The sequence below is a fragment of the Haliaeetus albicilla genome, chromosome 8 (genome assembly GCF_947461875.1).
Source record: "Haliaeetus albicilla chromosome 8, bHalAlb1.1, whole genome shotgun sequence".
Classification (NCBI taxonomy): Eukaryota; Metazoa; Chordata; class Aves; order Accipitriformes; family Accipitridae; genus Haliaeetus; species Haliaeetus albicilla.
The window spans coordinates 32,204,323-32,230,620 of NC_091490.1; the positions used below are offsets into that span (position 1 = coordinate 32,204,323).

The 26,298-nt window shown below is 40.2% G+C and overlaps 1 protein-coding gene across 2 annotated transcripts; it reads left to right on the forward strand.

Moving 5' to 3' along the window:
* Positions 1–14: 14 nt before the first annotated feature.
* TRMT1L (tRNA methyltransferase 1 like) lies at positions 15–24,586 on the forward strand. Of its 2 annotated transcripts, none has more exons than XM_069789575.1 (16): positions 15–285; positions 5,038–5,190; positions 6,365–6,427; positions 8,367–8,480; positions 9,516–9,580; positions 10,109–10,238; positions 13,264–13,387; positions 15,021–15,100; positions 16,171–16,417; positions 17,337–17,549; positions 18,827–19,017; positions 20,365–20,443; positions 21,831–21,997; positions 22,675–22,734; positions 23,156–23,282; positions 23,398–24,586. In XM_069789575.1, exons 1-16 carry the CDS (start codon positions 165–167, stop codon positions 23,711–23,713), a joined length of 2,250 nt encoding a protein of 749 aa, XP_069645676.1. In that variant the 5' UTR covers positions 15–164; the 3' UTR covers positions 23,714–24,586. The 2 variants fall into 2 exon arrangements, with proteins under 2 accessions (XP_069645676.1, XP_069645675.1); XM_069789574.1 differs by having other exon boundaries at positions 16–285; positions 6,365–6,475.
* The last annotated feature ends 1,712 nt before the right edge of the window (positions 24,587–26,298 follow it).

Genomic DNA, 26,298 nt, shown 5'->3' on the forward strand with positions numbered 1-26,298 from the left:
CGCCTCCTCCCACCGCCGTACGTGCCGGGCCGCCGCTGTGCCTCCCCGCCCACCTTCCCCTCAGCGCCGCCCCGCTCCCAAATAAGAGGCGTGTGGGTAGGGCGGCACGTCCCTCTACCTCGGCTCTCCTGCCTTCGCCCGCTGCCGGGCTGTCCCTGGAGAAGATGGCAGCGGAGGAGGCTGCGGAGGCCTCGCTGGCGCGGCTGTCCCCCGAGCGGAGGCAGCCGGAGCGGGAGGACGACGATGAGGAGAACCCCGAAGGCGGCGGCGAGACAGCAGCGCTCAGTGAGGGCTGGGCTGGGCGGGGGGGGAGCGTGAGCGGGCGGTGCGGTGGGAGCCGGGCCCTCCGTCCCCCTCTGAGAGGAGCGGCGCGGCGCCCGGCCGCTGCCCCACTTCCCGGGTGTGCGCCGCCCCGCCGTGCCGCGCCGTGCCGTGCCCGGGGGGTGCTGAGGAAAGGCGGGCGCCATGCGGAGGCGCGGGAGGGAGAGGAGCCTTGAGAGAACCCCGGTGGGGGGTTGAGTTTATAGCTGGGCGCCTGGAGCCGCACTCGTGCCGTCTCCTTTCTTCCTCCACCTGCGCCATGAAACCCCTGTGAGGTGAACGAAGCCCGTTTTTCCCCGTTTTACTGACTTTGAGTAGAATGGGGCCGGTGCGGGGCGGGCGGTGAGGCCACACGTGCTCCCCGCGGCGGCCCGGCCCGGGGGCTGAGCCTCGGCGCTTCCCTCCGTGCTCGGGGAGCTTTGAAAGAGCGAAACCGCGAGCTTTTCCTCCCTTTAAATCTAATGAGGTTTATGTGGTGGTGTGGGCGATCATCTTTTATGATTATTTCGAACTCTGCTCCCGAAGGTGGCGTTACAAACCAGGGCCTGCGGGAGGTGGGATGGCGGCGCGGGTCCTGATGTAGGATCCTGCCAGCTCCGCCAGATTGTCGAGAGTGAGGGGTTTGGGATCCCGCGCAGCTTTGAGGCAGCACCAGTTTAAGATTTGTCAGCACTGTTGCGGTAAATCACAAGATTAGGTTATATGATTTTTAACAATACTTAATCATCAGCCGGTTACCTGAGTGATTTAATAAGATGTGCTATAATCCACACTACAGAGTTTCCTAAATCGAATCACACACACAGATATAGAGGTTAACCTGTGATGAAGATTTTTCTCTCTTTGCAATTGCAGTGAATTATTGGTACTAAGTGATCTTTGAAACTTCGTGAAATCTAATTGTAGTGAATTAAATTACTTGCTATTCTCCTTCATCGACATCTATCCGTGGATGATCTTTGAAATCCTCGCAAAATCTACTCTTTGAAATCCTCGCGAAATCTCCTGAGAGGCGTCACAGCTCAGAGGGAGATACTGGGTCACAGCCTGCTGCAACGCCGCAGAGCTCGAAGGGTCTCAGGATCGCGAGATGATGACTTTGGTCAGTATATTTCTATTCTGGCCACAATTCTTGTCTCGTAATTCTGCCACCTTCCAGGGTGTGCCACAATCCAGGCAGCAGGAGGTTCAGGAACAGTTAGGGAGTGCCTGGTAGTCCTAACTTGCTGTACCATAACCAGGAGAAGAAAGTACCAGATTGTCCCACCTTGCTGCACTTGTAGCCAAAACAAGAACCCAGTGCTGGCAATGTGAACCAAGGGGGTCTGCACCACCACAGATGGGGATGCAATGTGTGCCATGCCGTCTCTTCCCCAAACGTTTTCTCCTCAGTATTTTCTGCCAAATCTGTTTAAACTGGTTGTGCCAGTTTTCCAGCTGCACCAAATGTGGCATTGATGCCAGTCATTTGCTACTGCAGTCTTACAGTTGAAGTGAACTGATTCTTCTAATAAAAAAAAGTATAGTGTAGGCTTTTTGATGCATTATTATGTTTGTGCATAGTCAGTGGTTCTGGACAGGCGTTTTAAAAATCGTGCAATCTTTCTTCGGTCGCAGCCTGCTTTTCTTAATCATTTAGTGTGCAAGTTTACCTTTCTTCATGGATATATATACAAACTGTATGTACATATATGCATACTCTATTTTTCAACCATTTTAACCTATACACTTGCTCTGAAGATGCAGACAGTCCAACTGTGGTGGACTTTGGTCACTCCTATGCTCTCACTAAGCATTTTTCTAACTGTTTCCAGTTTTTCTCAGCACCGGTAGTCATAATAAGTCATTGTTCTTACAGATTTCTTACCACAAATCCTTTTACTTCATTTTCTTGCTGTCTTTCTATTAATAAAGCATATAGAAACTATCACCAGGCATCTTGCAACTTCTTAATTGAGAAGTAGGCAGGAAATACAAGTCTGTCTCAGGTAAGCTGTCAGCTTAACAATAGATCTGTGAGAAATACAGCAGTGCTCTCTGAGTAGCAGTGCTGGTCTTGATATATTTTAAGGTAGGCAGAATAATTTTACTCTGTGCTTCTGCCTTTCTGAACAATTTCTCTAACCCTTGTCTTGAGGTATTCCTCTTTCTGTTTTTGTTTTTTTTTTTAATAATAGCAAAGATTTATATCCAACTGCAGTGTTTAAAAGCAAACAAACAGAAAACCCCAGGGGAATCGTAAGAACTGCTATAAGATCCTTCCAGCCCTTATTCTGTCTTCACTAGTGGCCAGGAGTAGATGGTTAGGGAAGACTAGCAGAACAGAGCAGCCATACATTAATGCATGCTCCAGAAATATCTTCAAACACAAACCGGTTTGTTACTCCTTATTTTCTTGAGCCAAAGGTCGTGGTTTTATATTTAAAATCCTATAGTGGATTTCTCTTCCATAAAATACTCACTTTGGCACTTGTAGACTGGCAGTCATAGACTTGCAGCATCTGCAGCAGCCTGTGGCAGGGAGGTCTGCAGCATTAGCAGTAGGTCATGTAGAGAACATTCTTCTGCTCTGAATTTTCAGCTGATACCTCCATGTGGTGCATCCCAGTTTTTGTGTTGGAATAGACAGTGGTTTACTTGTGTGATCTCTCTCTGCATCTCATGATCTTACAGATATCTGTCCTATCCAGGCTGAAAAGTCATAGCCTGCTCTGTTGCTTCTGAATAGCTAAGAAACAATGCCATAGCTTTGTTAAGTGTCAGCCTTTTTTGAAACTTTCCTAGTTCTACCTGTCCCTTTGAAGCTTGGGGGTCAGGGGCAATACCCTTCAGTATGCAGGCTGAGCATGGCTTTCTGCATCCTGTCCTAGCAGTTCCTAATGTCAGTTGGTGGGGAGAGGGATCCACCACTTCTTAGGATTTATACCTCTTCCTTTTGTCAAAACTGTATTTTAAAATTGCAAGGTAGTAGTCCTGACTGGTGATGCTCCGCTCAGAGTCCATGCATTCATATGTGAAATAAAAATCAGGGTTTTTTCCCCTAAGTCCACTACTTGACTGTTTTTTGTCATTTTATTGCCCAATCACTCAGCCTCCTAAGTACTTTTTGAAATTCTTGAGTAGGCCTACCTCAGAGAAGTTATTCATTTGCAAATGATGATGGCACCAGCACTTAACACTCATCATGGCCCCTGATGATAGCAAATTCCTTCCTTACTCCCCTCCTTTTTTCACATTGTTCAACTAGTTATGAACAGTTCTGTGGTGAGTTGACCCTGGCTGGACGCCAGGTGCCCACCAAAGCCACTCTATCACTCCCCCCTCCTCAGCTGGACAGGGGAGAGAAAATACAAACAAAGGGCTCATGGGTTGAGATAAGGACAGGAGAGATCACTCACTAATTACAGTCATGGGCAAAACAGACTCAGCTTGGAGAAAATAAACTTAAATATATTGTCAGTCAACCAGAGTAGGGTAATGAGAAATAAAACCAAATCTCAGAACACCTTCCCTCCACTCCTCCCTTCTTCCCAGGCCCAGCTTCACTCCCAGATTCTCTAACTACCCACCCCCCCCCGCCAGCAGCACAGGGGGACAGGGAATGGGGTTTACGGTCAGTTCATCACACGTTATCTCTGCCACTTCATCCTCCTCAGGGGCAGGATTCATCACACTCTTCCCCTGCTCCGTCGTGAGGTCCCTCCCACAAGAGACAGTTCTCCACGAACTTCTCCAACTTGGGTCCTTCCCACGGGCTGCAGTTCTTCACGAACTGCTCCAGCGTGGGTCCCTTCCACAGCATGCAGTCCTTCAGGACCACACTGCTCCAGCATGGGTCCCCCATGGGGTTACAAGTCCTGCCAGAAAACCTGCTCCGTGGGCTCCTCTCTCCACAGATCTGCAGGTCCTGCCAGGACCCTGCTCCAGCGTGGGCTTCCCACGGGGTCACAGCCTCCTTTGGGCATCCACCTGCTCCAGCGTGGGGTCCTCCACAGGCTGCAGGGGAATCTCTGCTCTGGCGCCTAGAGCACCTCCTTCTCCTCCTTCTGCACTGACCTTGGTGTCTGCAGGGTTGTTTCTCTTACATGTTCTCACTCCTCTCTCCAGCTGCAGTTTCTGTGCCCACCACAACTTTTTTCCCTTCCTAAATCTGTTATCACAGAGGTGCTATCGCTGATGGGCTCTGCCTTGGCTGGCAGCGGGTCCATCTTGGAGGTGGCTGGCATTGGCTCTGTTAGACATAGGGGAAGCTTCTAGCATCTTCTCACAGAAGCCACCCCTGTAACCCCCCTCCCCCGCTACCAAAACCTTGCCACACAAACTCAATACAAGTTCTAAACTTTGGTTTCCAAATTTTTTTAGCTGCTAGTATATTGTTATGAGTATTTGGACTCTTCCTTGCCTGCTTTGACTTGATAGCACTGCATTTTCCCAGAAAGTAACATGTAAATATTATTTTTTTAACTTTAAACATCTGATGATACAGATGGGCAAACAGTTGTGCCTGTCCAGGATGGCATTATTTCACGGTGGTTTCCAAGGATGAGTGATAATCTCTAAACATACTGTTTATACGTTTATTTTGTCCTTCACACTTGTAGTAATTTTTGCCTATTAGAAGCACCAAATTATTGGAAACAAATTAATCTCTTTGTATAATTTGGTTGTATCAACAACACTTTTACTGGTTTTTTTTGTTTGTTTGATTTTGTTAAGATGGTGTGGTTGTCCCTGGAAAAGAGAAAAGCAACAACCTGGATGTGAAAGTTACTGAGTCAGAATTGGAAACTGAAGGAAAAGGAACGGAGGAAGAATCCACAAGGGAATCTGATAGCAACATTTTGGATGTATCATCTGATTATCCAAGAGGTTTGCTAATAAACTCTTATGGATATTTGTGTTGTGTGCTTGAGGAAAGGAAGAGAAAAAGTAGATATAGTGGGGAAGAAAGCTAAAAGGAATGTGTGAAATCTCATTTTCCATACATCCGATAGGTGTGGATACTTCTTCCCATGCATCTGAACAAAATATTTTCCTAAGGCTTTGGAAATCTCTTTAAAAGAGATGCCATTTTCCCCTTACTAACATTTCTATAAATCACTGTGGAAATTTGCACATACACAGTGACAGAAAAGAAATCAAGGTTAGGTGAGGTATGAGCTACACCAGGCTCTGATGCTAGAAGTACCACAGAGAGCAGAGAAAATCTGTTGTGTCTAAGTGCAGAAACTAAAAGCTAGGAATTGCTTTTAACCCTAGCTTTAAAACTCTCCTCTGTATCTTGAGCACATTGATCAATTACCATCTTTGTTTTACATAAGAAAACCTGAAGACTAACCTTGTAAAAACATCACAAAGGTTTAAAATCGCTACAGAATCAGTGTAACTGTATACTGGGATGTTCTGTGTGCTGAAACCAGTAAAGGTCATTTATTGGATAAGCTAATTCTCTTGTTTTTAGCAAATTCTCCTCTGCTCCCATTGACTGATAAGTTGAAAAATCAGGAGGTAAATTTCAAGGTTAAACAGCCTCTTAAGGGGGTGAGGGGGAAGGTGGTAGAATTTTAATATATCCTGGTTATACAGTGAATAATTGTTATTGACAATTGGTCCACTTCTAGCTGATATTTTAGTTTTGCCAGACAGTTCCTAGGATGTTTTTATACTGCTTTGTGCACAATTTGCATTCACTAATGATGCCAAGCAGTAAATTCAAGAGTAAATGGAATGTGACTTAATCTTTGCAGCTTGTTTTTTCAAATGAAGGTCTTTCCAGTTTGAGAGATTTGATGTGTGTCAGCATTAAAAAGCAAGTAGAAATATATGGAAATAATTGGATCTTATTAAAGAACCATTCTAGGGATTAATTTTTCAGTCATTCCTTCCACCTTGGAAGTTAACAGATACAGACAGGTATTCCAGTTGGTATTATAGTGGTTCTCTAATAGTGTTAGATTTGAAATGATGCATAGAAAAACAGCAGTAAACTAAACCCAATTTTTTAAGTGACAATGTTTATCTTCTAAATATCTCTGCTTTCCAGAGAAACATATTTCAATCCAAAGACATCTTGCTGATCTAGAGAAACTAGCTGACCTGAAAGAAGGTGAGTTTACCATGGCAGTATCTGAGACCACAGATCTTCATGTTACAGGTATTTACATTTTTTCTTAGTTTTTATTTTTAATACACTACATGTATTTATAATGATTGGAGACTGAGGGTTTCACAAAAAATAGGTTTATGATTTCTTGCCTTGCTTATCAGATGTTGTACTTCCTTCAGTAAATTCAAGGTCTTAATGATTCCTTTCCATCTTTTTCCTCTGCATTGTAGCATTTCTAACATTGGCAGTGTGCATGGATCAGCAAAATGTTAATTTTAGCTATACATCAACAGTTTAGTCTTATTTTTATTTTACTTCAAGTGCCATGAAAACATGGAACCCAACTGTTGTCTTTGCAGTGTTTAAATATCAGTTTAAATAAATGTGTGTTCTATTTTGGAATTTTTTTTTCCCCTGCTCTGTATTCATTTCTGATCCAGATGTATATTGGAGGATTGCTTTTAAGACTCTGAAGTGGTTTTATTACAACTTTTAGTTTTTCTCTGATTACATGTATGTATTTAGTGCTGGTAGTGGCAGCCCTTGCAACTGAAACTAGTTCTTATTCACAGATGGAAGAGAAAGATCAGCGTCCACATAGACTCTGTATCATATGGCTCTTGTGCCTTAATAATCTTTTAGAGTGGCCACTGATGGAAATAATAACCTACCTCTATGACTCTTTAATTTTACTAACAAATATGCCAAAAACTTATATAGAGCATTTGTTCCATTTTTAATGAGGAGATGGATCGTAAGTATCTCATAAGTCTGGTACTTGTAGCTGTTGCTGAGCCAAGTTATATGTAAATCCATGGTAGTGACAAGAAACTCATTATTCCCTTGCCTATTCTCATAGTAATTTTTTTTCTTCTGCCATGGATGTAGCATTTTTCTGCCATGTGTCTTAATGGACTGACTTGTATTTATTACCATCGCCTTGTGTATTTGATACTCAGTAAATCATAATTCAATAAAAGAGGCTCATCAACAGTAGAGAACACTGGTGATTTATTTGGTGAGCTGTAGGGTGCCTCTGTTGGCTTCAGTGGCATGGAACTCTGCATGGACATAGTAACCCACTCATTAAAAAGTCCTAAAAAAAAGGAATTTTACTGTTGTGCAAGCCTATGATACATAATTATTATTACAGATGGCCCGTGTTGTGTGGCATGTTTCAGTATTCATCCTGTACTATTCTAACACATAGAAGCTTTTCTGCTAAATTCTGCATGGGGGTTGTTTGACATTCAGTAGTCTTAAGACCCAGCAGCAGATGTATGTGTATTCTGATGCTTAATTCCTGTGTACAGCTCTACAATGTATGTCTCCCAATAGCTAGTTTTTATTTAGGTTAGTACTTCAAGTGCTTCAACACCTTTGATGTCAGATAATCTTGCCTTTGCTTTTTTGTCCCTTATGCAGGATTTCCAAGAAGAAAAATTGTTTTAATATAGAGTACATTATCTTTTTTGCAGCTTAAAAAGATACCGGGTGCTTGTTTTATCTAAAAGATTCAGGAGGAGGAAAGACAGATATTTGTTTTAACCTCTTCAATTGGGTTGGTTTTTGTGGGGTTTTTTTGAAACATTGCAAGTCTGTAGCCTTCATCTACAAAATTCTGCAATACTCTTCAGAAGTTGTATTAGCCTCATGTTGCTGGAGTAAAAAATATTAGAAAACAAAACTTAAAGGTTGTAGAAGTTAATGATCTTTAGAGTAATAGTGGTTCTTGTCTGTATTCTATGGAGTAGAAAGAGGCAATCAATAAATTTTCAGTTTGTGTATGCCTGAAATAGAATATACCCTGGGGAATTTATCTTTTAACTCCCATTCATAGTACCTCCATTCTTTTTTCTCTTAGCATGCATCTCTATTAACATGAGTGGCAACTACATTTCATGTGTTTCTCGTACTTTATGGTTATTTGTGTTTTCAGATGAAAAGAAGCCTTGTCCGTTGTGTCCTGAGGAGAAATTCAAAGCTTGCTATAGTCATAAACTCCATCGTCACCTTCAGAATTTGCACTGGAAAGTTTCTGTTGCATTTGAAGGTAATGGCAATCATTTGAATAGTAAATACAATAAGAAATTGTGGACATGTAGGACATTGTTCTGTGTTTCATCTTTTTAAATTCCTCTTGACTTAAGCATCTTGTTACCAGCTCTGAATTAGAACTATATTTTGACCTAATGAATTTTGACCTGCGATGTAAAATAGCTCTGTTTTCTTCTACATGCCAAAATAGTTACGGTTGTGCATTTTCTCACTTAGAAAAAAGCAATTGCTTGGCATGTGATGAAAATTACTGTAAAATTTAAAATACATATATCATGAAAATTACTTTAATAAAAGTTTTGGTAATATTGTTAATAATCAGACATGCACAAGTGTGCGCAGTCATTTTTGGCTCATAAAGATTCCATGGTTTCAGATAGATATTTAAAGTATTTATTTAGTATCAATATTTAGTAGCCTTATCTGTTTTTTAACAGACTCTTGTTATCTGCTTGTAAGATGCATTAAAATCCCTACAAGAAGTTAAAGAAGGAAAAGAAAGTGAGCAGTATGTGTCTTTTAAAGAACTAGGTGTATGGGTTTGTGGGAAATAAAATGACTAATTAGAAGATGGACAAGATTAAAGTTAAATTAAAAATTATCTGACTGGAGTTCTGGTTTTGCATGCATTAGCAGGTGTCTTGTTTTTGTTTTTCTTTAAACTGTGGAACATAAGTTTTATAGGAGTCTTCACACAAGTCTTTTAGCCAGGTAACAATACTTTTGTAAAATACTCACAAGTACTTTTGAAAATTATATACGGTATAGCCTGAACGTAGCTTTGTAGGATGCTAACAGACTTATTAAAATGAATTGCCTGTATGTAATTTTTGTGCATTTTAAAATTTAAAATGTATAATTAGCTGATAAATTTCCCTGTGCAGGGGGTGAATGTACCAAATAATTGGTGATGTTCTCTTATTGCTGTCTTGCGGCAATATTTGGGAATCTTAAATGAGACCATGTGATACAGGACATATATATTCTGTTTACTTACTGTACTGTGATGTGACAAGAATTTGTGTTCCAGGGTACAGAATGTGCATCTGTCACTTACCTTGTCATCCAGTAAAACCAAACCTCATTGGAGACCAGGTAAAAATGCTGAATCACAGAAATATTTGTTACCCTACCAAGTGGGGGAAATGGGTGATTTAGGGGAACTTTTGTGATCTGCTTTAGTCACAAAATATGTCTTGCTATTCGGGGTGGGATACCAAAAGCTTATTGGTCCAGAATATAAGTAGATGTATCTCTCTGTTATTTTGGCGGGTAGCTGCCTGGATTGTATAAAACACTGTCACACTGGAGTAAACAGCAGCTTTATGTGGAAGAGATGAAGGGTTCATTAGGCCAGGTGATGGATGGATGCTTCTCAGTTCCTTCCCTGTGTGCTGAGTGTATAGAGTATTGGTAGAGTTTAACTGGTTGTGGTGCTGTGGCAGGATAGCTGTGCTGTGCTGGCTCTGTGGGTATGATTATTTACAGTCCCTGTGGCTGTAGATTCAAAATATTTTGTATGCGTTAGAGGTAGCAGACAGATGACTTCTTCATATGCCTGTGTTCAGGTATAGTTCTACTTTAACCATGATTATGTATTCTGAAACTATGCATATTTTACAGACATTTTCAAAGATGGGAGCCCATTACCATTGTATCATCTGTTCAGCAACTATCACACGAAGAACTGACATGATAGGTCATATTAATCGTCATGTGAATAAAGGAGAAACTGAATCAAGGTTTATTACAAGTAGGTTCTTACATAAAACATTTAATCTTTTTATACTATGTAGCATATGCAATAACTATGATATGTGGGTGAGAGACATGGGAAAAATTCTGAAACAGATTTAGCTTTACTAATGAGAAATCTGCCCTTATTTCAGAACTGTTTTTTTTCCCTCAAAGGTGTAGCAGTGTTCTGATTTAGTCTCTGCATTGACCAGTTACTCTGTTCTTATTGATAAATAATACTCCCTTTACAATTAATTTAATGTTGTAAATACAGGCTTCTGTGTCTCCAAAAGAATGGGGGACATGGCATCCATAAAACAAAATCTGTACAGAGCATTTCATGCCTCTGTATTTTGCCGTCTTTCTTCTTAAAACAGTCTGGAGTAAATCCTTCTGCAATATAAAAATCCTTTGCTTTTTATTCAAAATGCATCAGCATGGGTTCACAAATCAAGATGATGTTTTTTTTCAGTCCTGAAGAGTTGTGATAGAGGTGTCAATACTTCTTTGGTAAATTACAATCCTACCTGACTTTCTCCGGAATTAGACTTTTGTTTCTAAACTTGGATAAACTAAATTGAAAACTTTCTAAATAACTAGAATGCTAAATTTTGAAAATTAATTTTATTTCCTTTATTTTTGCAAGTTGTCTGTTCTCTACAGCAGTTAAGTAAAAAGCACATAATCGATTAGCTGGTATGTAAAAACTGAGGGGTTTTTGCTACAGCCCAGACTGTAACTGTTGAAAAGTAGTCTGATTGCTTTTTCTCTGTGTCGTGGTTTAACCCCAGCCAGCAACTAAGCACCACACAGCCACTCACTCGCTTCCCACCCACCCACCCACTGGTATCGGGGAGATAATCAGAAAAAAAGTAAAACTTGTGGGTTGAGATAAGAACAGTTTAATAGAACAGAAAGGAAGAAACTAATAATGATAACAGTAACAATAATAAAATGACAATAGTAATAATAAAAGGATTGGAATATACAAAACAAGTGATGCACAATGCAATTGCTCAGCACTTGCTGACTGATGCCCAGTTAGTTCACAAGCAGCAATCCCCCCAGGCCAACTCCCCCCAGTTTATATACTGGGCATGACGTCCCATGATATGGAATGCCAGTTTGGGTCAGCTGCCCTGACTGTGTCCCCTCCCAACTTCGTGTGCCCCTCCAGCCTTCTTGCTGGCTGGGCATGAGGAGCTGAAAAATCCTTGACTTAGCATAAACATGTTGTGGTTTAACCCCAGCCAGCAACTAAGCTCCTCACAGCCACTCAACTTCCCCCCACCACCCAGTGGAATGGGGGAGAAAATCAGGAAAAGAAGTAAAACACATGGGTTGAGATAAGAGCAGTTTAATAGAACAGAAAAGAAGAAACTAATAATGATAATGGTAACACTAATAAAATGACAATAGTAAAATAAAAGGATTGGAATATACAAGTGATGCACAATGCAATTGCTCACCACCTGCTGACCAAGGCCCCGTTAGTCCCCGAGCAGTGATCCCCCCACTCCCCCCAGTTTATATACTGGGCATGACATCACATGGTGTGGAATATCCCTTTGGCCACTTTGGGTCAGCTGTCCTGGCTGTGTCCCCTCCCAACTTCTTGTGCCCCTCCAGCCTTCCTGCTGGCTGGGCATGAGAAGCTGGAAAACCCTTGACTTTAGACTAAACACTACTTGGCAACAACTGAAAACCTCAGTGTTGCCAACATTCTTCACATATTGAACTCAAAAACAGCACCATACCAGCTACCAGGAAGACAATCAACTCTATCCCAGCTGAAACCAGGACAAAACACTATTTAGCAACAACTGAAAACATCAGTGTGTTGTCAACATTCTTGTCATCCTAAATCCCAAACATAACACTATACCAGCTACTAGACAGAAATCAACTCTATCCCAGCCAAAACCAAGACACTGTCTCTGTGTAGAAGTCTGGTTTTTATCTAGATACAATATAGTAAAGATGATCCTGGGAGCTATGAGGATCACCCTTCTTTCTGTTACCAATATGTGGTTTAGGAATAGTAGGTTAGTGTTCGGGCATCAGTTTGCATGTCTGAGAAGCGATATTAGCATATTCCATACCTTTAACTTAAATAGAGTTTGTGTTGTGAAATACATTAATCTCTGTATTGTTCTCTTCAGAGCTGTAAGTAAAGTATGGCCCATTTGTCATTTTTTTAACAAAATGCATCTGGCTATTTTTCCTCACAGGGAGAGGAGAAATCCAGAGGTCAGGTATTTCATGTTTTTTAGGTGCTTTAGCAACACTTGGGGGCTATGAACGTGGAGTGCGTGGTAGAGCTGTTCACAGATACGTAGTCTGTGTATTTGAAAGCACTGAGAGATAGCCAGGCTGAGCACTGAAAGGTATCAACTTGATAGCTAACAGATTTTTTCTGGTTGCTCCTGGGTAAATTTTGCTACTGTTAGACTGGGGATAAATTGCTCAGGAATGACAGCATGTCAAATCAGAAAGCTTGTTTTGCCACAGACTACTTTATAAAAAGCTTAAGTGCTGAAGTCGTCCCCATGCTTGTACTGTCTATACACATTTCATGAAGCTGTTTGATAACTTACAGAGATTAGATCCAGGATTTTGAGGATTTTTGCAGTTCATTATATACATTCAGGACTATGTTAATAGGGTTTTAATTGATTAGCAATATATTATGTTCAAATACGTGAAACAAATGTGCTAAGTGTCAGGCTCAGGGGCTTGCTTCCTTAAATTTGAGTGGATAAATAGGAGTGCAACTGAGAAACAAATGTGGTACTTTATGGGATGAAAATTGTGGTAGAGCTTGATCCTTATCTGCCACTGTTAGGACTAGAAGATAAATTGTTGCCTGCTTTTTTTTTCCCCCACATACTTGTTAACTGATCCATGTGCTAGTTGGATTACAGCATAACCCAGACTTCTTGCTATATGGAAGCAAATTTTCAGTTTAATTTATCAAACGTGCTAACGTTAATTTCAATTCTCACTAACTCTTTCCTTCCCCTGCAATTACTTTCTTTTAGTTCCTGCTCCCAAGTCTTCTCATGAAGTGCTGAAAGAGTCGGCCACAGATGTTCAGGTTCTTCCCAACTACTCCACACCTCAGAAAACAGATTCCTATTTTAATCCTAAAATGAAACTCAACAGGTAAGAGAACAGGGAGTAGGAGGATGCGCCAGAGGGGTGGTGAGTTTGTAGTGAAAAATACTCTCACGTTTTGAAAATCAGACCCTGTGAAACTTCTGTTCAGAGGGTGGGAGAAATAGTTTTCCATCAGAACACTCATCTTGACAAATAATATTTAAACCCAAGAACACTATGGGAAATACTGTCATTTCTGAAGCAATTAAGTATTTTTCTGTAATGAGTAGTTTGTGGAGAACAGGATTTGAAAGGAGCACACTTGGAAACTAACTTCATTGTATACACTTAAAATGGTTTTCTGTGAATCTCCACAAGATACTATGCATAGTCAGTGCTCTCTCTCCTCTAACTGAACAGCAGCATACCTGTAATTCACAGTTTTCATATTCTAGGCCTTTTTCTCTTGGGACTCAGATTCTCTCAAGTGTCTTCTCGTTATTGCATTTAAAACAATGAAGGAACAAACATGGTCTTTTTTTAAGGAGAGTCATGAATGGTGTCTGCACGACAACTTAAAGGTGCAAGCATTGACACCAATGCATGAGACTGCGCTTCAGCCCGTGCTGACCCCTCATGTTCTCAGTGCTGTTAGTATTTGAGCTTCCGGGTTTAAAGTTAGCTCAGTGTCATGGTTTAACCCCAGCCAGCAACTAAGCACCTCGCAGCCACTCACTCACTTCCCCCCACCACCCAGTGGAATGGGGGAGAAAATCAGGAAAAGAAGTAAAACACATGGGTTGAGATAAGAGCAGTTTAATAGAACAGAAAAGAAGAAACTAATAATGATAATGACTAATAAAATGACAATAGTAAAATAAAAGGATTGGAATATACAAGTGATGCACAATGCAATTGCTCACCACCTGCTGACCAAGGCCCCGTTAGTCCCCGAGCAGTGATCCCCCCACTCCCCCCAGTTTATATACTGGGCATGACATCACATGGTGTGGAATATCCCTTTGGCCACTTTGGGTCAGCTGTCCTGGCTGTCCCCCCTCCCAACTTCTTGTGCCCCTCCAGCCTTCCTGCTGGCTGGGCATGAGAAGCTGGAAAACCCTTGACTTTAGACTAAACACTACTTAGCAACAACTGAAAACCTCAGTGTTGCCAACATTCTTCACATACTGAACTCAAAAACAGCACCATACCAGCTACCAGGAAGACAATCAACTCTATCCCAGCTGAAACAAGGACACTCATCCATCTGTGAACGCTAAGGCATGCCTCTGAAGAAGGCCACTGCAACTAAGGTTATGGCCATGTCTAAAAGAACAAGGCCTGTTCCTCAACAGAGTGGAATTTCATTGCTCTACAGTAACTTCTGACATCTTTTTAAACACAGAGCCATTAGTAGGGTAGTACCAGATTGTGCTAGGATAGTAAGAAAAACACTATTTACTTTTGAATGCTAGCCACTTCTTCCAGTAAGTTGATTCAGGATCTTGCCTTATAAATATCCTGCTGTAGAATTAAACTTTTAAAGATAGCTGAGGTTTTTGATTTATAATTCTTCTGTGTAAAAGGTAGAGTTTAGCTTAAATGTTCTAGTATTATGTTCAAGGGAAATAAATAAGGAAAAGGAAGGAAAAATATTTTATCAACTTACTTACTATGACCATTCTTTTTTATTTTCAAGGCAATTGATATTCTGCGCACTAGCTGTTCTAGCTGAGGAACGTAAACCGATAGAATGTTTGGATGCTTTCGGTGCCACTGGTAAAGTCAATATCTTTAATCTTTTGGCTAATACCCAATAGTATGAAGATGCAGAAATCAATTGTAACTGACAACGCATATTGAAAAATAACGTGAGGTACACAATAATTTTCTTCCTTAGGCAGGGAGTCATTAGCTTCCATATAAAAAAAACAGCCATCAAGAGCCTGGTGTTAGGCTTTTTGAAGAGACTGTAAATAATACTAAAGTTTAGTGGTCTCCTTTACAATCAGTTGCCTTAATGTCCATGAAATGGCATCTTCCTAAACTTGCATCCAAGTCACAGATCTCTTTTAGTCACAAGAGGCTGTGGAATTCAGCTGTAAAATCAACCTGGAGTTTAAAAATGGTGATGAATCCAAGCTTCTTTATCAGAATCATCTCTTAATTGAGTAAAAAAATTCTGATCATGAACTAAATGTAGTTATATCAATGTCTATTAACCATTTGGAACAAAAATCTGAAGAGATCTGGATTGCTGCCTCATTATCAGCCAGCTACTGCAAACTTAAGGTTGTAGTTGAGAACAGCAGTAACTGCTTAATATTTTGCATTAAAATTCTTTATAATGAATTTATCACCATTCTGAACTTGGCCAGACTTCACAAGTGCATCCTGTCCTCATTTCTACAATGTAGCCATAGACTTTACTACAGAAGTCAGCAATAAACACTTGGAGGGAGCCTAAAAATCTTCGCAATACCTATTCTCAAGTTTATGTTTTACGGTGGTTTGTCACAGGAGTCTGTCTGCTACACTGGAGTGTTGAACAAGCCAAGGGGCTTTCCTGCAGATTGGGGGTCCAGCCTGCTAGAAAAATCTTTTGGTCTATGGCCCCAGTTATCATATAAGAAGGTGACAAGCAGACTGTTCCTTTACATAGCCCATTGTCACTCTGTGCTGAGGCAGAAGGTCACCAACACGTTTTTGCAGGAACGTGACAAAATTTGCATCACACATACTTCTGTATTATAAGCATTTAAAAGGATGAATTTTTTTCTTAGCGAGTTCAGCAACTTGGAAACCAACTCCTTATTCTGTCACGGAGTTACAATTCTGTCTTTCCTTAGGTATAATGGGATTACAATGGGCAAAGCATCTCAGAAGTTCTGTGAAGGTTACAATTAATGATTGTAATGAAAATTCTGTGACAATGATTCAGGAAAACTGCCATTTAAACAAAATGAAGGTGAAACTGCACACTAAGGAACAAGACTATGATGAAGCTATGGGAGATGGAGGAGAAAATAGTGACACCATTGAGGTGACAAAAATGGATGCCAATGTTATAATGCATTTGAGATCATTTGATTTTATGTAAGTGTTGAATGTTTCTGTTAATAATTTTCTAGTTTGATAATGACACACCCCACCCTGTCTCCCAGTATATGATTATTGGGGGAAGTTGGAATGAAAGAAATAACCAACAGTCACTTGGTATTTTAAATGTAATTCTGTTGTCCCAGAAATGGTGTGGGAACAGACTTTAATGTTAAATGTTTTAGAGATCGCTGGAAAAATATTAAGCCCTTCTGACATCCAGAATGGACTACAAATGTATATGAAAATTTTAAGCCAAACTTTTGATAGAGAAATGTCAAATCAGTCTTTTTGGTTTTCTTCTTAAAACTTTTAATTAGTTTAAAATTCATACCTTTGCATCTTGTTGTGTAGGACTTTATTGCACCTCTTGTTTTAATTGATTTTGCAGCATATTAATTTTCAATTAAAGTAAGCTAATTCTTCCAAGTTGGGTTTATAGATGCGTACATTCTAAACCTATACAGACGTCAAAATAAGTGATCAGATTTTTTTTTTATTGATTAACATCCAGATCTAAGCAGCAGGTATTCAGGTTGAAAATTAGGCTAATTATTTAGTACGTAAACTGGAATGCATACATTTGAAGATATTTTTGTTTTTAGAAGTTTCCCTTTGTTTTAAGGAGGAAGGTAAGCATCAGGCCAATATTCTTATAACTTGAATAAGTCAGTCAGGATGCAAAAAAAAGTACTTGCTGGCTTTGTGGTGATGTGTATTTTCCAGCACAGTGCTTCCCTGGCTCTTGCAAGTATTCCACAGTAATTCATGAGAGGTGTGCTGTAAATTTTAGTCCCGTTTCCCCTTTTGTTTTAAATATGACCATAGGTGAAGATTATAAAATGGTGTTTTCCTCAGTTTGAAGCTAAACTCTTGAGCATTTATAGATACTCAGTGGTATTTCCTTTCTCTTCAGCCATTTGGATCCCTTCGGAACTTCTGTGAATTATCTGGATTCTGCCTTTAGAAATGTGAGAAATCTTGGAATTGTGTCACTCACGTCCACAGACATCAGTTCTCTGTATGCAAAGGCTCAACACGTTGCCCTGCGTCATTACGGATGTAATATTGTCAGAACTGAGTACTACAAGGAACTGGCAGCCAGAATAGTAATTGCTGCTGTGACAAGGTACTGCTAAATCAGCTCAAATTATGGTAAAAAAAGGACTAGAAAATCATTAGCAATAAAAAACTTGAGACTGCTGCTGTAGGTTGTACATGTTCAGTTTGCAGAATTCCCTAATTCTAAAAGCCAGACTACTTGATACAAAATTATTGTTTCATATTTTATGTGTGCTGCTATGGGATAATGTAAATTTTAAACTAAAAGACTGGGCAAAGTGAAAATGCATAAATAGGGTAGGAGTTTGGGATGGTGGGGAGTTTTCTTGGTGCTGGGGAGAGACAGTAATAGAAAAAGCAATACCCAGACTTTCCTATCTGCAAACTCTTTTATTCCTCTGTCAATTTTGTCATTTTAGTGCTGCATAGGACTCTGTCAATATTAATGAAGCTGCTTGAATGGCTTCTAGCTAAGCATTACAGTTAGACTTGCTTCAGTAGAAACTGATGTTCACTTCAGATCCTTGTGCTCGAGCTTAAAAAGATACACGTAATTACTAACTTGTGAAATTATTCATTTGCGTGTAGATACTCTCAGTAAATTCAGTCTGTTAAATAAATGAAGACATAAAACCTGGTCCCTAATTAGGGGGAAAAAAGGTACAGGCAAGAGGATGGGACAACTAACTGCTTGGGAAAGACTGGGAGGAAAATTAAGTGCACAGAGGTCTTTCAGAATGCCAGAGCGCAAATACTGACCTGAATATGTTTAGATTTTACTTCTTTTTCACCCTGCATATGTGAAGTTGCTCATTGCAGAATATTCTCAGATACAGACATGCTGCTCAAGCAAAGTTTTAGTTGTGTTCTGGCTTACATGCTCCAACTCCCTAAAGATTTCTTCTTCCTTCTCAAAGCTTATATTCAGGAACTGCTCACTTACCTTCCCACAGTCCTTATTAGTCAACATTCAATGATTTACCATCACGTGTGTCCCTCTACATTTCTGCTTTCTTGGATTTTCATTTAGTTTGTTTATATTTTTTGTTGCAATATCCTGGCAATAGGTAGGTTTTGGGATAGAAAGATGATGCAGGTGACAGACCAATATTTCTAGATGTGATAAAAAGAAGTAAAACAAGATTTGCATAGCTTTACAGGCAGTAGACAAAACTAGGCACCTGAGAAACAACACTTTCTCCTGATTACTTTCTTGGATCTTTAGTATCTCTTTTCTAGAAAGTGGATGAGCTCAAGAATCTTCCAGAAGGTTCAGGTGTCCATGGCAATCTTAGTCTGCTGATTTCAGTACAATGTGGTTTTGTGTTTGTTCTTCCTTCATAGAGCTGCAGCTCGCTGTAACAAAGGCATTGAAGTTTTACTTGCAGTAGCTCTAGAACATTTTGTTCTAGTAGTGGTCAGAGTTTTAAGGGGGCCATCCCCTGCGGATGATTCAGCAAAGAAAATAAGATACCTCATCCATTGCCAATGGTGCGAAGAGAGAATTTTTCAGAAAGAGGGTAATATGGTAGAAGGTAAATGGCTTTTCCTTTGTACTTTCTAGAAGGTCCGATTCCTGTTTCTCCATTTTGTATTTGTTTAGGCCTTGTTTGTATCTACATCCCTTTAGTAAAGTAATAATTCCCTTTAATGTAACAAGTGTATTGTATGAGGTGGAGAAGGTACCATGCTTTCTGGTAGTGGGCTAGATTAGTTGTCTGTATGGATTTTGCTGTAAATGTACTGGATTTGTTTCTAGACAGGACATATTCCAACTAGCTGTAGCTGCTGAAGCTGCCAGGATGCCTGATATGCCTATGGATCTGTCTTTTCAGTGAAGGGCATGAAAAGTGGGGCAGTCTTGGCTACCATTCAGTTCCTCCATACAGTGGCAGCTTGATAGATTTCAGTGTCAGATTGCTTTCCTACTGTTCATTTCAGTTACCTCAAAATGTAGTGGACTAAGCAGTATCACTTTGCCATCAGATGAGGGTGTATTCTGCCTGGCCTTGGGCAGTATCCATGCCTTATGGAAGTATGTCAGCAGGTGTGGTAGGAAAGGTATGCAACATTCCTGTAATTCATCTAACACTTGGTGGTAAATGAAGGCAGCCTCTAGGTTAAAAGTTGACTGTTTGTGGGCTGTCTCTATACATGAGTTAGCAGAGGTAGGAGACAAAAATTAAGCGAAGAGGCCAGATGGTAGTTTGAATGAATATAAAAGGAAAAACCTTGTTTCAAAGTTACCGATTCTTGGATATCTAACTACTAACTGGTGGTGTCTTTGACTACCCTGCTCAAAGTCAGGTGCAGGAGCATGCAATGAGCTTGTTTAAAAAGATTAAAAAACCTTAGATACAAGTTTTAAGAACAGAAGTGAGTAACTGATGAGTACAGTGTTACGGTAGAGATCTTAATTAGTAAATGAATTGTTTACTTAATGCCTTACTTGCAAGCGAGCTGACTTACAGCTTAGGAAACTTGTAGGTGGGCTATATTTTGTAGATGTAATTGGCTGATCTCTGAAAAATTTTTTGTTATTTACTGTTAACCTGGACAGCTACTTATATAAGTGTAGGAAGGCTAACAATTTCCTTGTTACTTGAATTCTGCCAAGAAGCATAGGAATTATGTGGCTTTTTAGTTGTTTTTTTTTCCTTCAATGCTTTAACAATGATTAAAGATCAAGTCACCAATCATTAAATTCTCATAAGCACTACTACTTGGCAGAATTGAGAACGGTGTCACATTTCTGCTGTTGCTTGCCCTTCCAACTACCTCCACTGAAGTAAGCTACTACTTCTGTCTATGTCATCTCTCTCCAGTAAAGTAGGCATTGCTGACTATTCCAAAACAACTTAAATCCTGTTTTTCTGTTGTAGAAAACCCTTATCAGCAGCTCCCTTGTGATTGTCATGGCAGTATGCCTGGGAAGACAGCAGTAGTTCTTGGTCCACTCTGGTAAGTACGGAACACAGTACCAGAACTGGAGAATTAATTTGGGTTGGAAGAACCTCCGGAGGTCAGCTGTTCCGTCACGCAATAAAAATGCAAGTCTTCTGGATATTTTAGCACTACAAAAGGTGCTATAGCAATCAGGATGAATCCAGGAAACACTGAATTGATTTGAATTTAGTAGGGTATTCAGTTTTTGCTTTTGTTATCATAGACTTCAAACCAGTTAATAAATAATAAGAAATTTGCTTTAAACTTCAGATTCAGTGCAACTTACATAATATGTCCTACACAGGAGAACCTGGCTGTGTGTTCCTCTAGTTGCCAAATATTAAGCAACAGTTTATTACTTGATACTTGTGGAGAATTTATTTAGTAAATCCTTACATGTGCTGGTGGTAGTAAATAATACACTGCTTGATAACTAATACTTAAAATTTTCTCTTGTGAGAAACAAGAATAAATCCTTTTGTTAAGTCTTTTAAGACTTCTGTTTAAGCTTTTTCAAAGCAGTGTTAGAAATGGTTGACAATTGACAGTACCTTTCTTCTGGGGGTTTGTCCCGGTTTCTGCTGGGATAGAGTTGATTGTCTTCCTAGTAGCTGGTACAGTGCTGTGGTTTTGAGTTAGGTATGAGAAGAATGTTGATAACACTGATGTTTTCAGTTGTTGCTAAGTAGTGTTTAGTCTAAAGTCAAGGGTTTTTCAGCTTCTCATGCCCAGCTAGCGAGAAAGCTGGAGGGGCACAAGAAGTTGGGAGGGGACACAGCCAGGACAGCTGACCCAAAGTGGCCAAAGGGATATTCCATACCATGTGACGTCACATCTAGTATATAAACTGGGGGCGGGGGGATCACCGCTCGGGGACTAACTGGATGTCAGTCAGTGGGTGGTGAGGAATTGCATTGTGCATCATTTATATATTCTAATCCTCTTATTATTACTGTTGTCATTTTATTAGTGCTATCATTATTAGTTTCTTTTCTGTTCTATTAAACTGTTCTTATTTCAACCCATGAGTTTTACTTCTTTTCCTGATTTTCTCCCCCATCCCACTGGGGGGGGGGGGGCGGGGAGTGAGCGGCTGTGTGGTGCTCAGTTGCTGGCTGGGGATAAACCACAACAGGGTTAAATAACTTTCTGAACATAGTAGGGCAAGTCAGTGGTGGAAATAAAATTACCATTGTTGAGATCTTGATTTTTTTAACACAAGACCAATGTTACTGTCACTGGAAACAAAGCAATTCAATATTGCTAAGTTAAGAACACAGTCAGCCTGATGCAGCACATTGCGGTAATACAGTTGCTGATCAATTTGGGCAAGAGATTTTTAGAGCAACTTTTTTGCTTTCATTAAGAAGTCTTAACTTTTCACTTGTCTTGTATGTCATAGGTCAGGAGCCCTCTTTAACACTGGATTCCTCAGAAGAATGCTGTTTGAGGCTGTCCAGTATGGTTTGGATGAAGCTCAGCCACTTTTGAAGACGTTAGTTTGTGAAGCAGACTGTACAACTTTAAAACATTTTTCTATCCATAGTCTTTATGATGAGAACAAACAAGGTAAGAAAAATGGCAGACAGTTCACAAAAAGGACTGGCTTTGTGGTGATTTAGAGAGATATTGCTCTTTGACTACTAACAGCAGTGTATTCATTAAAAGGTCAAGAAAATGTTTGTTGCTTGGAATGCAGTGTGGGACTTGTCAGCTCTTGTCAGATGGTCTTTGGTGCTGCAAAAAGAGTAGGGGCTGTCAGAGGCAGAGTGCTGGATTTAGACATCTTTAATCGGTATGACAGGTCCTAAACCAACTGAAGATAATGCAGGCAGGGTGACTGCCATGAAATCCAGCACGTTCCTTGAAGGAGATGGAAATACGAAGCATCTGGTAGTTCTTTGGTGTACCCCAATCCCAGCCTGAGAGCATGTGCTGTTAGGAAGAGAGGGCTGCAGCTGTCATGCTCTGCCAACCCCACAGGGATTGCAAATCGGTGTGCCAAAACAAATGGCTTTCTGTACGGGAATGCTGTTCCACTGTTAAATGAAATTGTATTTTGAATATGTCCTCTAAACACAAGTTACTGAGTTTGTAAGTAAAAGTTACACATATGTATGCTGCTTACTACATTTCCTTCTTTAGGCCAGAATGTGGTATTCTTTCTTTCTGTTTATTTAACCAAGGCATTTTGCCATTTTACTGTCTTACAGTAGAATTAATTTTGACTTTTAATTGTATTCTAGAAGAGTGTGGCGTATATATTAAAACACCAAATACTACTGCAGAATCCTACTTGGTACATGGTAAGTTGATCATTTTGGTGTCACTCTAGCAGTTTCAAAGTAAACTATAGTTTAAGTGATGGCTAAGCCAACCTAGTGTTCATGTATTTTTTTTATATTTAACAATATTGGTAGTCAGGATTTATTTTCCCACCGACTACTGATTTTACTTTACCTTCATCCAGAATTGTATTCACTGGTAAAATCAGAACGCTAAATACTCCATGAAGCCTTATTGATTTCACTTTTTATTACTGAAAATGGCATGTTAATAAAATTCAGGCTAGATTTTAACTCTGCAAAATATTAGGTTATAAAAGCAGACACAAAACTGTAGTTGCTGTGTGGCTTTTTTTTGTATGTACTGTCTTTGGCTTCACTGGCAATTTTCGTGGCCTCACTGAATACTCAACTGGTTTCACTGGCATTTTTTGTGGTCCAGGAAAAAGAAAAAGCGATGAAGTGATTCGAAATGCAGCCAAGCGACAAAAATCTGAGAACAGTGCTGAGCATCCTGCATTTTACTACAATATCCACAGACACAGTATTAAAGGAATGAACATGCCAAAGTAAGGTTTTCATTTAAGTTCCAGTCTTAGATTACTATGACAACTGATACATAACTTACATTGAATTGGCCTTATTAGCATTAACTCCTTTTTAAATGTCTGGGGCTTTTTTCAGGTTAAATAAGTTCTTAAACTATCTTTCTGAAGCTGGATACAGAGTAAGCAGAACCCACTTTGATCCTATGGGAGTTCGCACGAATGCGCCCTTGGCACAGTTTAAGACTATTCTTATGAAGTACAGCACTCCCACATACCTTGGGGGGCAGGCAGAAGGCCCTGTCCATCTTCCTGAAGATGTCAAGGCAGGAGAACAGGTTCAGGCTGCTGCAGACAGCAAGGCAGAAGATGCCGAGTTTCTGGAAGACGATAAATCTGGAGTTGCTCCCGCCATGTTCACAAAAGACTACCCTACTCACTGTGGAGCTGATTAATGCAAATCCTTTTGTTAGTAGATCAGGATATTGCAATCTTGCAAGCACACCCTGTTCAAGTAAGCCAGTACTTTTTACTAAACTGGATTTTGAAAACTTGAATTGCCTGCTATTTTAATTTGGAAAGATGTTTTAGAATTATGTAGCAGAACTTACCCCTGATCACAGCGTGCATGGTCAAGGTACTGTTACTGTGGGAAGGTTTCGGAGACAGTTACTTGCTTTTACAGTCACATCCACTTTCACACTGAGGCACTGTGGCTGCTCCCGAGTCTTTGTTTAAGCCTTATTCCTAGCACAGAATTGTGGATGGGGCCAAAAGTCTTAAGCATTTTTGAACATCAGGTTAATATGAAACGGAATATTCCTAAACTAAATCATTCCTAAAACCTGACTGGTTACAGTTCAGAGGGAGGTCATGTTAAGATGATAAAATATCACAGGATAAAATGTGATCCGAGTTTAAGCAAGCCAGAAAGTCCTAACTCGGTGCACTTCTAACTCCAGATTGCACGTGTAATTTGGCATTCAGTTCTGTTTTCATAGTTCTGCCTACAAGCAAGGACCTAACATGAGTGAGAACGGAAAGGAATGGTTGCAAGACTGTTACTGAAACTTCAGTTTATAACCAAACTTTAGTGAATTGTGTTAGTCACCCTAGGTAGTTGTTTGTTCAGAGATTACATTTGGTTGTGTACTGCAAAAAGGTACAGCGACAAGGCACCACAAGTTGAAGTTCTAAGTGAAGTTTTGCTACGAGTTTGTCAATAATACAATCTTAGCTGTTAAAAAGATCTCTTCTGTGAACGAGCAAAGATGCTGTGTGTTGGTTCTGGTTTCCTTAAATATATGGCAGCATTCCAGCCAAATAAGCTTGACTTTGTCCTTTCTTTGCCCCAGACTTTGTTCAGATAGATACTTCCGTATATTTCACTTGAATTGGGAACAATGATCACAATTGAACTAGTCATTCCAGTTTTTCACAGGTTTGGTGTTCAACCTGGCCCCCAGTGTGAGGGGTTGTTGTTCTTACTTATCCATATCTGAAACTTTACAGTAAGAGTGTTGCTTCTCTCTCATTGAGCGCCAACCAAGAGTAACAGGACTGATATGCTCCTGATGAAGCAAAACTTCCTAAGCTCCTATCAGGCCAGAATTAAGTTACTGCCTCTTACACCATCTTAAATTCAGGACTGCTTTGGTAAGGAGTTATTTTCATTCTGTCCTAATTAAAAGAGGAGACCACTAAAGGGATAATAGATTGCACTTCAGTGATACAGCAACAAACTAAGTTCCCTTCAAAAATGTAGTGCTTATGGTTCTTTGTTCCAAAGATAACTTGGGATCAAATTGGAAAAATAAATGCCAAGGAGAAAGAAGAGTTAGTATTCCCGAGTTGTTTTGAACTAAGTCTTTATTTTTTTTAAGTGGAGAAACTGTTGGAAGGCTTTGCTTGCAGATAACACACTATTCCCTTCAGTGTTAACGTAAGTGGGATGGAATCAGTCATAAAGTTGGTTAACTGGAGCAAAATAGTGTTCCAATTACAATAAAGTAGGCTAAAAAGAAAGTTTAACTGAAGCCTGTTGTAGGAAATACTTCTGATGATTGATTACTTTTACAGCTCCTCCTAAGTAATGGAAGGCATCTTTTCTAAGTCAAAGCAACTGTTCCTTGGTGTTTGCAGCTGTGCACAAGGAGGGGCAGAGAAAGTGAAGTTCAGGCTTGTCCATACAATTCAGGCTTTTTTCCTCTGTCAGATAGGCAGAAGCCATTATAATCTGGGACAAGGCATTTTGCCTGTTGTAAGTGACCAGCAGAAGAGCTATTTGTAACTAAGGCCTCAGAATTCTTTCTGTTCAATAGTTGTCTCAGTCCTGCAATAATTAGTTAACAGAACACTAGTGTTGGTTTAAGGCTGTTGTTTGGGGGCTTGTTGTTATTTCTCAGTTGTTCTACAAGGTATGACTAATATGTTGTCCTCATGCTGTATGGAAACAGGGTTTGGGGAACACAGCAGTCTGCTTGGCTGTGCTTCAAAACACAGTAGTGCAGAGCGCTCCTTGCATAACAGCATAACCCAAGCCAGTTTTATAGTTGATAGTTGGCATATTACTTTGCCAGGCACTCTGTGCCACTATCGCTAATGACAGACCTTCAACATGCAACAAATCTTTGTTGGATCAAGGTGTTAGTGCAAGTGGCTTCTGCTGAACTGAAAATCAAACTGATAACTGCTGAAACCATTAGGGTACTGAAATCAGTATTAGGTTATCAGCTGATCAGCATGCTGGAGGACAAAACACCAAAGGATGGTGGAAAATTAAGTTTTAGGATATGATCTAGTTACCAGTATGGGTAGTACAGTGGCATCTCTAATGCTTTTGAGCTGAAGGATATGTCCACCTACCCATTGCATACAGCAGAGAGTGGCTGCCCACGAGCACAGAAGTTCTCTGGGTGTTTTCTGTTTAGCTCTGATTGAGGGAAGCTTTTAAGCGAGTCAAGGCCGTTCCAAACAAGGCTGTGAAAATTAGTGTCAGCACAGTGAGCAGCAGGAGCACAGGCAGAAAGGGGACCTCCTT